We start from the raw sequence: 11,839 nt of genomic DNA on the forward strand, positions 1-11,839 counted from the left end.
GCCCTCCGCTGCTGGGAGAAACAGGGTGAAGGTCTCCGCCCCGCATCGATTCCTAGGCTGGCGCGGGGGCAGCAGGTATTTTGGGGGCACCAGGAGAGCTGTGAAATGCATTCAAAGACGCAGAAAACAGCATCGGGGAGAGGAGAGGGATGGCGCTTTCGTCCCCCATGCTGGTGCAGTCTTTTTGGACAGGACGGGGCATAACTGACCCCAAAGCCCCCCAATCCTGCACTCCCAATCCTGCGGCCTTCAGCCGTGCATCTCCCTCTCCTCGGGTGTGCAGGGCTGGGCGGGGGGGCGCACTCCAGGTTTGGAGCTCCGCAGAGTCCGGGAGCGACGAGACGAGGGGATCACAGTGCCCGACGCCCCCCGCCTGGTGTCCCCGGAGCGGGATGGGCTCGGAGCGGTACCCGCACCCCGACGGCCCCGGTCCCGGGGGAACCGGCCCGGTACGGCCGGTAGCTGTGGGGCCGCAGCGCCACCTGGCGTCTCGGTACGGCACGGCACGGCTCAGTTTGGCACGGCACGGCACCCTACAACGTCAAGGTCAGGTTGGCCTCTGTCATGAGCCACCTTTCCGGCCAGCAGAGCCTCTGAGGGGGCCAGGGAGCCTGCACCCACCTGCCCTGACCCTGGCACCTCTTGATTCCCTTCCCCAGCACCCTACAGCCCCTTGCCTGCACCCTATGGCTTCTTCCCTGCACCCTACAACCGCCCTGGGCTCTCCAGCCTCCCCATCCTTGTCACACACCCCAGCAGTGGGGGCTGCTTGTGTCCCCACGCACACCCCATGCCCAACTTTCACCTCTGCAGCCACACACCACCCACCCTGACCCAGGACCCCACTGCTCGTTCCAAACAACCCTTGAGGACCGGAGCTTTAAGGCACGAGGTTTTGGGGTGTGGGTGGGTGCCCCGGCTCTTGTTGAACTCTGCTGATGGGCTATAAGAAACCACATCAACACCTGACACGAAGCAGGAATGGCTGCGGGGCTTAAGGGTGACGGGGATGGGGAGCAGGGCGGTGGCTGCTGGACCTGCCCGCCCGGGGCCTGGCCTCCCCTGGGAGCCAGGAGGGGAGCTGGGGAGCGGGGTGGAGCCTGAGCACCCGCAGGACGGGGGTGACACCGTGCCGGACCCCGCCATGCTGCGGGGCTGGTCCCCACGGGCCGTGCTCCAGGGCGGCCCTACCCCACTCGCGTCACAAGCGCGGGGGGTCTCAGGCTCCGCGCGCGCAGCCGGCCTCTCTCTCCTTCCTTCTCTCCGGTTAAACAGACGAGCAAAAAGTGACCCACGCGTGGGGTGAGTCCGGCGACAGCAGCTCCGGTAGCTTGGAAACGGCAGTCCCGGGCTGCCGCCGCTTGGCGCCCCGAGGCCACCGCAGGAATGAAGCAAGCAAATCAAAACGCAGAGCGCTACCGAGCGCTCCATGGTCGACCGCGGCAGGACTCGAACCTGCAATCTTCTGATCCGAAGTCAGACGCCTTATCCATTAGGCCACGCGGCCACCTCTGTTACTCACTTCCCGCGCCCTGTACTGAGTTCGCTGCCGGTGGACCGTACCATATCGGAGGGGGGGGGGCTGTGGAGGAGGACGACACGGGACGGGACGTCAGCACGGCCGGAAGCTCCTCCGGGCGCCTCGGTTTGGATCCGCCCTCCGGCCCGGGCGCGGCGGCGCGCGGAGGGTGCTGGCGGGTGAGCGGGGGTCTGCGGTGCAGGGATGTATAGGGGGGTGCACGGTTCTATAGGGGGGTGCGTGGTTCTATAGGGGGGTGCACGACTGCGGGAGGTGTGCACGGCCGCGGGGTGCGTACCTATGGAGGCTGTGCACGCCTGCGAGGGAGTTTGCACGGCTCCGGAGAGGGTGTGCGTGGGTACGGCGGGGTGTGTGCTGCCGCTCGGGGCTCTGCACGGCTGCGGGGGAGTGCGCTCCCGGGGAGGGGTGCGTTCCTGCAAGGGGAGTCCGCACGGCTGCGGGAGGGGCTGCGCGGCCGCAGGGGGTTGCATGCGTGAGGAGGGAAGGGGTGTGCGTGTGCACGGCTGCGGGGGAATGCGCTCCTTGGGGGGGCGGGGGGTGCATTCCCGCAGGGGGGGGTGCAGAGCTGCGGGGAAGGGGGTTGCACGGCTCGGGGGGGTTGCAGCACAGCCGGGCAGCCTTCCCGGCCGGGAGGTTCCCCGGGCAGCTCCGGCTGTGCGCGGCGGTCGGGGCTGTCCCGGGACGGGGCTGAGCGAGTGGTACCGAGCCCACCCCTTGTTGTTCTTTCCCTACAGCTCCGGCCGCCCGGAGGAAGCAGCCAGTGCTGCAGGTGCATCCCCAGAGTGGGGGGAGATGAGGCGCTTGCTCTGGAGGAGGCCAGTGAGGAGCTGCACTGCAGCCCGCGGTGCTGAGCCCCAGCGATGCACCTCCAGCTCCTCCGCCAGCGTCCCGCTGCCAGAGAACCTGAGCCAGGAGCCTGCCCAGGGCCAGCGGCGCATGAACCCCCTCAACATCCAGATGCTGTCCAGGACCCTCCACGAACAGATCTTCCGGGGTGCCCAGGTGCACTACTCGGCAGCCGATATCCAGAGGAGCGTGGAGCACCTGCAGCGCCACGACCTGTGGGGCAAGGAGACCTCCACGCTGCCCGACGTGGACCTGCAGCTGCCCCGCATGTACGGGGACAACATCGACGAGCATTTTCGCATCCTGGCGCAGAAGCAGAGCTTGCCCTACTTGGAGGTGGCCAACGAGCTGCTGCAGTGCGAGCTGCCCCCCGTGCCCGCGCAGTGGGCATGGCAGCTGGGCTGGACCCGCTACGGCCCTGATGGGCAAGCAGAAGCCGTCGACTTCCCCGAGGAGCGGGCGGTGGTGTTGGACGTGGAGGTGTGCGTGGCCGACGGCCACTGCCCGACGCTGGCTGTGGCGGTGTCACCGCACGCCTGGTGAGATGCGGTGCCGGCTGCGATTCTGGGGTCACGCCTGTTGTGGCGGGGGGGCACACGTGGCTTTGGGAAGGATGGGGATGCTCCTGAGTGGAGCCTCTTCCAGGAAACCAACACCAGATTGGAGGGAAAATGCAGCAAAGCCCCAAAGCATGGCTTTGGGATATGTGTCCTGGTTAGTGAGTGCAGCACTCCCTGGGGTCGGCCACCTCCCTTCTGCTCAGCACCCCACGTCACAGCGGGTGCTTTTGGTCCTGGGAGCCCCTACTTCATTTTCTAGGGCTGTGAGGTGCTGCCTGTCCTCCGCAGGTACTCGTGGTGCAGCAAGCGGCTGCTGGAGCAGCGCTACTCCTGGTCCAGCCACCTCACCCTGGCCGACCTCATTCCCCTGGAGAGCCCAGCGGGCGCCAGCTGTGCCGGCAAGCAGGACTGGCCAGAGAGAGTGGTGGTAGGACACAATGTGGCTTTCGACCGGGCGTTCATCAAGGAGCAGTACCTCATCCAGGTAACTGCGGTGCTGCTGCTGCTTCACATTGGCAGCTGTGGTTCGTTACTCTGATATTTGTTTGCCCTGGCTTTTCTGGGTTAGTTTGGCAGGTGCTGTTTTGCACGGATTCCCCAGGGTTGTGCTTGCCTCATTCTTGCACCCCCTAAAGTGGTTGGAGGGTGCAGGGCTGTATCTGGGGATGTGGCAGGAGCCTTTGAGCACCCTACAGCCTGTGCTGGGGATGTTCTCAGCTCTCACAAGAGGGGTGCTGCAAGGCAAAACTTTGCCTTGAGAAAAGTAACCTGAGCAGAGGACTTGCAGCTCCATAATCAGGATGCACTTGCTGGCAGCTGCAGGACGTTTGGCAGCACGTTTCTCCTCCAGCATGTCCCACACTATTTATTTTCTCCCTCTCGGTGCATCCCAGGGCTCCCAGGTGCGTTTCCTGGACACCATGAGCATGCACATGGCCATCTCAGGGCTGACGGGCTTCCAGCGCAGCCTTTGGATGGCAGCCAGGCACGGCAAGAGGAAGGGGCTGCAGCAGGTCAAGGAGCACATGAAGAGAACGCGGAGCAAAACGGAGGGACCAGCTGTGAGTAAAGGAGCTGAACCGCTGGCGGTAGCATGGGTGACAGGGGACAGTTTGATTCTGTAATAGGACTGTTTGCGTCTGTACTGGGACCCTCTGCTGCTGTACTGGCAGAGTAGGAGCTGTAGGAGCAGCTCTGCGGAATGAAGCTCTCCCTGTGCCTTCCGGATGAATTTGCCGTGGTTGCAAATGGAACAGCAGCATCCTTTACCTCTCATGATCTTGGCCGTGGCCTTGTCCTGCACCGTGTGACACCTCTGTTTTGTTCACAGATCACGTCGTGGGACTGGGTGCATGTCAGCAGCATCAACAACCTGGCAGACGTGCACGCTCTGTACGTTGGTGGGGAGCCGCTGGAGAAGGAGGCGCGGGAGCTCTTTGTGAAGGGGACGATGGCCGACATCAGGAGTCACTTCCAGGTGCGGGCTCCATCCCAGCATCCCGGTGGGCGGCAGGAGCTGGAGATCGCAATGGGGCGGCAGCAGCTGCTGGAGTAGTTTCCATTTTGCTGCCCTTTCTTGCAAGGGCTTTGGGTGTGCGTGGGGCTGTGACGTCCTCCCACAGCCCCGTGCCAGCAGAGGGGTTGCTGCTTTGCCTGCTCTCACCTGTCTTTGTCCCCAGGACCTGATGTCGTACTGCGCCCGTGATGTCCAGGCCACCCACGAGGTGTTTCAGGAGCAGCTGCCGCTCTTCATGGAGAGGTGGGAGCCGCCGAGCTCTGGTTGGTGTTGGCTGAGGGGCTGTGGCTTTGGCTGGCAGTGGTCTGTGGAATTTCCCCAGATTGCAGTCAGTCTGGGGATGGGATGCAGCTCCTCTTTTCCTTGGGGTTGCGGTGTGAGGTTGGAGGGCCCTGACCCCTTTTAAGGAGGGAGTTCAGACCCCCACCGTGTAGGTGAGAAAGAATAAGGAGCGGCACAGTGTGGCTGGAGGAGGTGAGCAGACTTAGTGAGGCAGATCAGAATGATATAGCTTTGGGGTTTTTGCACAGGGTTGTTTTTCGGGCAGCGGTTTATGTGCAGGGCAGGCAGAAGAGACAGGGATTGTTATGGGTTTGGGGAAGAGCATCAAGGGCTGAATGGGGCTGGGGAGCTCTAAGTGAAGACACATTCATGTCAGTTGTAGTCTGGTGCTTCGAAGGCAAATCCCCTCCAGTAAGCATCTAATTCCTTCTTGCTTTGGGCTCTAGGTGCCCCCACCCTGTGACGTTTGCAGGTATGCTGGAGATGGGGGTGTCCTACCTGCCAGTCAATGGGAACTGGAAAAGGTACCTGGATGATGCTCAGAGCATCTACGAGGAGCTGCAGAAGGAGATGAAGAAGTCCCTGATGAACCTGGCCAACGATGCCTGCCAGCTGCTGCACGAGGACAGGTACCCGCGGGCTGGGGGTGCAGCTCTGGTGGTCCCTGGCAGGCTCCAGGTGGCTGCTGGGGACAGGAGCAAAGCTGTGGTGTGACAACAGTCTGTTGGGCAGGTACAAGGATGACCCCTGGCTCTGGGATCTCGAGTGGGACACGCAGGAATTTAAGCAGAAGAAGAATCCGGGGAAAAAGAAGAAGAATCAGAACGGGAACAGCAAAGCCCCCGTGGCAGCAGCGGGTGTAGATGGGACCACGCAAGAGTGGCAAGAGGGTGAGCACGGGTGGTCTCCAGGGATGAGGGATGCTTGAGGGATGCCCTCCCGTGAGCACCCAGACGAAGGGACACAGTTTGACAGCAGCAGGGTGAAGCATCACTGGCCTGTGTCCCCATTCTGAGGTGTGTGGTGGGTGGCTGGCTCGAGGTCCCTGTCATGGTGGCCCGGAGAGCTCTCTTCCAGCTAGTCCTCCTTGCCCTATCAGACCCTGGTCCCCCTGGTGAGGATGAGGAGCTGGAAGCCCCTGCGAGCCGGGTCCACCTGGAGCGTCTCAAGGAGACGGTTGTGTTGCAACCCAAGAGACTCCAGCACCTTCCAGGCCACCCGGGGTGAGTTGGGGACCCTGGGTGTCCCCAGGGGTTGCCCTGCGCTCTCTGACCCATCTCTGCTGCTCCCCAGCTGGTACCGCAAGCTGTGCCCACGCCTGGAGGATGCCGGGTGGGTGCCGGGACCCAGCCTCATCAGCCTGCAGATGAGGGTGACCCCCAAGCTGATGCGCCTGGCTTGGGACGGCTTCCCCCTCCATTATTCGGAGAAGCACGGCTGGGGCTACCTGGTGCCAGGGCGGCAGGACAATTTGCCAGCAGCCCCCTTGGAGGAGAAGGGCCCTGTCTGCCCACACAGGTGAGGGGATATAGCGGGGTGCTGAGCTGGGGGCTGCCCGTTTTTGGGGGTTCAGGAGTTCCCTAGGACCCTGCCCAGGCACTGCCCTGGAGCCTCGGTCCCTGTTGTGGGTGCGTGAGCCCTGTCCTGTCCCCTGCCAGGGTGATCGAGTCCCTGTACAGGCAGCACTGCCTGGAGAAAGGCAAAGAGCAGCTCCCGGGGCCAGAGACTGCTGTGGAGGATGAGATGCTGGTGATGGACGGCAGCACCATGTGGCAGAAGGTGAAGGAAGGGGTGGAGGGTCCCTTGGTGGGAGGGAGATGTGGGGCTGGGCTGCTTTCCATGTACATGCAAAAACCAGTCCCATGTCTCTAGAATGTGGAAGTAAGAAATTTCCTTTAATAAGTGTTAAATCACTGGAGAACTGTTGTTTGACCTGGCTCCCTCTGTGGTCCATCTGTGCTGCAGGTGGAGGAGTTGAGCCGGCTGGAGGTGGATGTGGAGGAGAAAATGGGCAGAGCAAACCAAAGCCTGGTGCAGGTGAAACGGGTTTACTGTGGGATGGGCTATCAGTTCAATCCCTCTTTCCTCGATTTCCCCCTCCCGCCATGCTTGGGGGGGTTCCCAGCACCACCTCGTATCACTGGTGGCAGGAGGACGCGGATGAGCTGTGCGAGGTGGCAGAGGCGAGCAGCCGGCCATCCCACCACCACGGCAACGGGCCCTACAACGATGTCAACATCCCTGGGTGCTGGTTCTTCAAGCTGCCTCACAAGGCAAGTTGGTGATGGACAGCATCATCTGGGTGCTTCTGGGGCTCTGCAGTGGTCCTGTGTCCCCTTGCCCGTCACCCCCATGCTGCACAGCTCCTGGGACCCCATGATCTTGCCCCATGAGACAGGGCGGTGGGAATGCATCTCTCTAGCTGGGCAGGAGGGTGGGTAGAGCTTTACTGATACGCTGAGCCCTGACATCTGTTTTGCTCCTAAAGGATGGGAACGATAACAACGTGGGAAGCCCTTTTGCCAAGGATTTCTTGCCCCAGATGGAGGACGGCACCCTGCGAGCTGCCGTGGGCCGTACCCACGGGACCAGAGCCCTTGAGATTAACAAAATGATCTCATTTTGGAGGAACGCTCACAAGCGGATCAGGTGAGTGGCTGCCTTCAGCTGAATTGTGACATCCCTGTGGGCAGAGGCTGCGTCGCACCTAGAGGAGGTTGTGTGGATGTGGGGGGGCTCCGCATCTCACCTGCTGTGTGTCCCCCCAGTTCGCAGATGGTGGTGTGGCTGAAGAAAGGGGAGCTGCCTCGCGCGGTGACCAGGTATGGGGAGGAACAGCCCCAGCTGGGGCCACGGTCCCCTCTGTGTTGCACTGGGAGGGCTCTCGCAGGATGCTGCTCAGCCTCTCCTCCGTCCCAGGCACCCCGACTATAACGAGGAGGACGATTACGGAGCCATCCTGCCACAGGTGGTGACCGCAGGCACCATCACCCGCCGGGCGGTGGAGCCCACCTGGCTGACGGCCAGCAACGCCCGGGTACGCCCGCGTTTGAGTCCTTGTGGGGGTGTCTTGGGGCACCCTCTGCGTGTTTTGGACTGGTGGGAGCAGCCTGGGTTGGGTGCTGGGGTATGAATCACAGAATCACAGGCAGGGCTGGTGCTGGAGCCCTTTTGATGATGTGTTTTGACTTTGGGAGAGAGGTCAGCAGAGGCTTCTGAGCTTCAAAATTTGGTGAAAGAAGAAAACACTGAAGTGCTTGTTTCTTTCATTCCCCAAGCTCCCCTTCCTCCATGCTGGAAGAATGTGGAGAGAGTATCCAAATGGGTGATGCCCCACGTGTGTGTTAAACCTATCTCTGACTTTCAGAACAGAATTTAGGGGATGGGGAGCGGTCGCTTCTGTGCCGCTGGGGAGGTGCAGGGTTGGCGTTGAGCTGAGCATTGTGTTCCACAGGCTGACCGGGTGGGCAGCGAGCTGAAAGCCATGGTCCAGGTGCCACCCGGCTACTCCCTGGTGGGAGCAGACGTGGATTCCCAGGAGCTCTGGATCGCCGCTGTCCTTGGCGAGGCACATTTTGCCGGCATGCACGGTGAGCGCGGTAGTGGGGTTACCCCCTCAAACCCGTTCCTGTTTGAAGTCGAACTCCTGTTCCCCTCCCCACAGGCTGCACGGCTTTCGGCTGGATGACTCTGCAGGGGAAGAAGAGTAACGCCACAGACCTGCACAGCAAGACGGCCGCCACGGTGGGCATCAGCCGGGAACACGCCAAAATCTTCAACTATGGGCGCATCTACGGGGCCGGGCAGCCCTTTGCCGAGCGGCTGCTGATGCAGTTCAACCATCGGCTGAGCCAGCAGCAGGCGCGCGAGAAGGCTCAGCAGATGTACGCGGTCACCAAGGGTGTGCGGAGGTGGGTGCTGCTGAGTGGGGACAGGGAGAGCGGCGGTGTCCCATGGGACCTGGGCACAGGTCACTCTTCTCTCCAGGTTTTTTCTCTCTGAGGAAGGGGAGTGGCTGGTGAGGGAGCTGGACCTGGCTCTGGACAGGGCAGAGGATGGATCCGTGTCGCTCCAGGATGTTCAGCGGCTCCAGAGAGAAGCCACGAAAAGGTGAGATGCTCTGACCCCACGTGGCTCTTGTGCCATCGAGGTGCGAGGTGGGGGGAGCTGCAGCCCAGTGCTGTCAGGCAGAGACAGGAGATGAGGCTGGATAGTCCCGATACTCCCCCTCTGCTCCGCCAGGGCTGAGGAGGTTTAATCTAGAGGCTCCCAGTCCCTCCCAGTGAGCAATTAGCAGCAGGAGACTGTCACAAACTGGGAGGGAACGTTTGAGGCTCTCAAATGGGACCTGGAGCCTCCTCCCACACTTCCAGCAAACTTTCCTTCTGCCTCACCAGGTCCCGGAGGAAGAAGAAGTGGGATGTGGTGGAGCACCGAGTGTGGGCTGGAGGCACTGAGTCCGAGATGTTCAACAAGCTGGAGAGCATCGCCTTATCTCCATCCCCACAGACCCCGGTGCTGGGCTGTCACATCAGCAGGGCCCTGGAGCCTGCTGTGGCCAAGGGCGAGGTAAGGTGCAGCTCTGTGCTGCTGAGCTCTTGGCTTTGCTTGTTTTCTCCAAAACAACAGCCCCAAGTTCAGCCCTCCTCAGTTGTTGGAGACCCAGTAGGTTGTTGGAGCTTATTAATTAATTAATTTATTTATTTATTTAGATGTGAGGAAGAAATTTTTTACACTGAGGGTTGTGAAACACTGGCCCAGGTTGCCCAGAGAGGTGGTGGATGAGCCATCCCTGGAGACATCCCAGGCCAGGCTGGACAGGGCTCTGAGCAACCTGAGCTGGTGAAGATGTCCCTGCCCATGGCAGTGGGTTGGACTGGGTGAATTTTGAAGGTCTCTTCCAACCCAAACTATTCTATGATTTATCTGCATGCTATCATGAAAGCCCAACAACACTGGATTTAACAGGCTTCTCTTAGGACCTGTCCTGTATCAGGACCAGACACTGGAACCTGATACTCCCAGAGCATCTATCTGTGTTTTCCTCCACCAGTTTCTGACCAGCAGAGTGAACTGGGTGGTACAGAGCTCAGCTGTCGACTACCTGCACCTCATGCTGGTGGCCATGAAGTGGCTTTTCGAGGAATTCGACATCAACGGGCGCTTCTGCATCAGCATCCACGATGAGGTGCGCTACCTGGTCCAGCACCAGGATCGCTACCGGGCAGCCCTGGCCCTGCAGGTCACCAACCTCCTCACACGGTGAGATGTGACAGATGTGTCTCCTGGGGACGAGCCCCAGCACCTCTGGGTGGGACAGGGCCAGCCCAAGGGATGGGGGTGACAGTGGAGGGGTTGGATTTGCCTGCAGCAAGCTGGTGCAGAGCAGTTTTCTTCTGCTCAGGGGAAGCTGTCAACACTGGAGGTTGTGTGAGTCAGGTGGCTATAAATGGAGCTCAGCTTTGATTTCCAGGGATAATCTGCTGGCAAGAGGGGGATAGTGTCAGCTTTTGGCTCTTGCAGAGATGAGGCCAATTGTTCCACCCTACTGGGATGCAAGCACATTGTGTGGCAGCAACTCTTGGGCTCGATGGAGCAGCCGGGAGTCTGAAACTGTCCCCATCCCTTGTCACCCCACTGCCATCAGGGGACAGCAAGGGGCACAGCTGCTTGTCTCTGTTGCAAACTGCCATTTGTACAGCATGGGGTGTTCCTGCTACCTCCTCCCCCTGTGCGAGGTTAAGCTCAGCCTAGAAAGCTCTGGAGCTCAAAAGGTGCCCTTTGCTCCAGCTTCGGCACTGCCAGCTGTGTCAAATCTCCTTCCTGGCACTGTGAGGTGTTTGGTGACACAGGAGCCGGCTGAAGCTGAGCTGTTTTTTGGGATACAGCAAACAGCCTCTCTATGCCGGTGTGGCAGGTGCAGGAGCCCTGACGTTCGTGCCTTTGTGCCAGCTCCTGCGAGCACAGGAGCTTCCTGCTGGGAAAATACAGCATCTGCTGCAGGGGAGGATTAGCCAGCAGTGATGGGCCAGGTCCTTTCTTTCTTCTGAGGAGGCTCCACATATGGTTACTCTGTTCCTCCCACACCCATTTCAGCAATACATGACCCTCCTGCTACCCAGCACCTTGTGTTCAGCTGCTGAGTGACATGGGTGCAAAGTGACCCGTTATAGCGATGGCTGCCCAGTGGTTTGTGACCCTGTGGCTGATGGGAGCCAGGTGTGACAAGGCTACAGGTGATGTTTAGCACTGCCTGACCTAGTCTCGTCTTCTCCCAGGTGCATGTTTGCCTATAAACTGGGCCTGCAGGATCTGCCCCAGTCCGTGGCTTTCTTCAGCGCGGTGGATGTTGACCAGTGCTTAAGGAAAGAGGTGACCATGAACTGCACAACGCCCTCCAATCCAACCGGGATGGAGAAGAAATATGGCATCCCACAAGGTGAGCTGTGGCTGCGCGAGCCAAACCCCTCTGCACGAGCTGCCCCAGCTTAGGCGGAGCATTGGGCCTAAGCAGCTGTTCCCCAGTCCCTTGTTTCCTGACCTATCGGTCACCCTGCAGGGCAACCATCACCCTAGTGCCAGCCCCTCTTCCCTTTCTCAGTCCCTGAGTAGTTTGTGCTGCTGCTTCCAAACATTTCTGACAGTCATGAACTGGGCTTGGCTCCGTTATCCCCTGCACACGTTTGCTTTGTGCCCCTCAAGAGGAGCCCTCCTGTGCACTTTTAACACAGCTGAAGCTGAAAGGAGAAGGAACCTTGTGTATTTTGCCCTCAAGCCCCTAATTTTTCCAGCCTTTGAAGCATTCTCTCCTTCCCCGCTCCCCTTTAGCCTGGTACATTTCTGTTCACAGAACTGCCCAGGACTTTTTGTGCTACATACTCTGAATTAAAGCAAATCATGACCGTCACTGTGAGTGTACTGCAGGGAACTGATTGTCCTCTTGTCTTCCAGGAGAAGCACTGGATATCTATCAGCTAATTGAAATAACCAAAGGTTCACTGGAGAAGAAATGATGACGCTAGAGTGCCAGAATGACAACTGTCCAGATTGTGTGCCAGAGCCTGGCTGTCCTTTCAGGAGATCTTTTGGCAGGGA

The 11,839-nt window shown here is 60.2% G+C and overlaps 1 protein-coding gene across 2 annotated transcripts; it reads left to right on the plus strand.

Annotated features, from left to right (window-relative positions):
- Positions 1-1,647: 1,647 nt before the first annotated feature.
- Positions 1,648-11,838, plus strand: POLG (DNA polymerase gamma, catalytic subunit). 2 transcript variants are annotated; one of them, XM_082061498.1, is made up of 23 exons: positions 1,648-1,688; positions 2,275-2,925; positions 3,235-3,430; positions 3,840-4,007; positions 4,277-4,423; positions 4,626-4,705; positions 5,191-5,373; positions 5,477-5,634; positions 5,844-5,967; positions 6,038-6,262; positions 6,403-6,523; positions 6,710-6,781; positions 6,895-7,017; positions 7,233-7,393; positions 7,513-7,566; positions 7,664-7,781; positions 8,199-8,334; positions 8,409-8,655; positions 8,732-8,854; positions 9,142-9,313; positions 9,798-10,006; positions 11,023-11,183; positions 11,696-11,838. In XM_082061498.1, exons 2-23 carry the CDS (start codon positions 2,333-2,335, stop codon positions 11,755-11,757), a joined length of 3,633 nt encoding a protein of 1,210 aa, XP_081917624.1. In that variant the 5' UTR covers positions 1,648-1,688; positions 2,275-2,332; the 3' UTR covers positions 11,758-11,838. The 2 variants fall into 2 exon arrangements, with proteins under 2 accessions (XP_081917624.1, XP_081917625.1); XM_082061499.1 differs by having other exon boundaries at positions 1,658-1,698.
- Position 11,839: the final 1 nt, after the last annotated feature.

This window comes from Streptopelia decaocto (genome assembly GCF_964273445.1).
Source record: "Streptopelia decaocto genome assembly, chromosome: 9".
NCBI lineage: Eukaryota > Metazoa > Chordata > Aves > Columbiformes > Columbidae > Streptopelia > Streptopelia decaocto.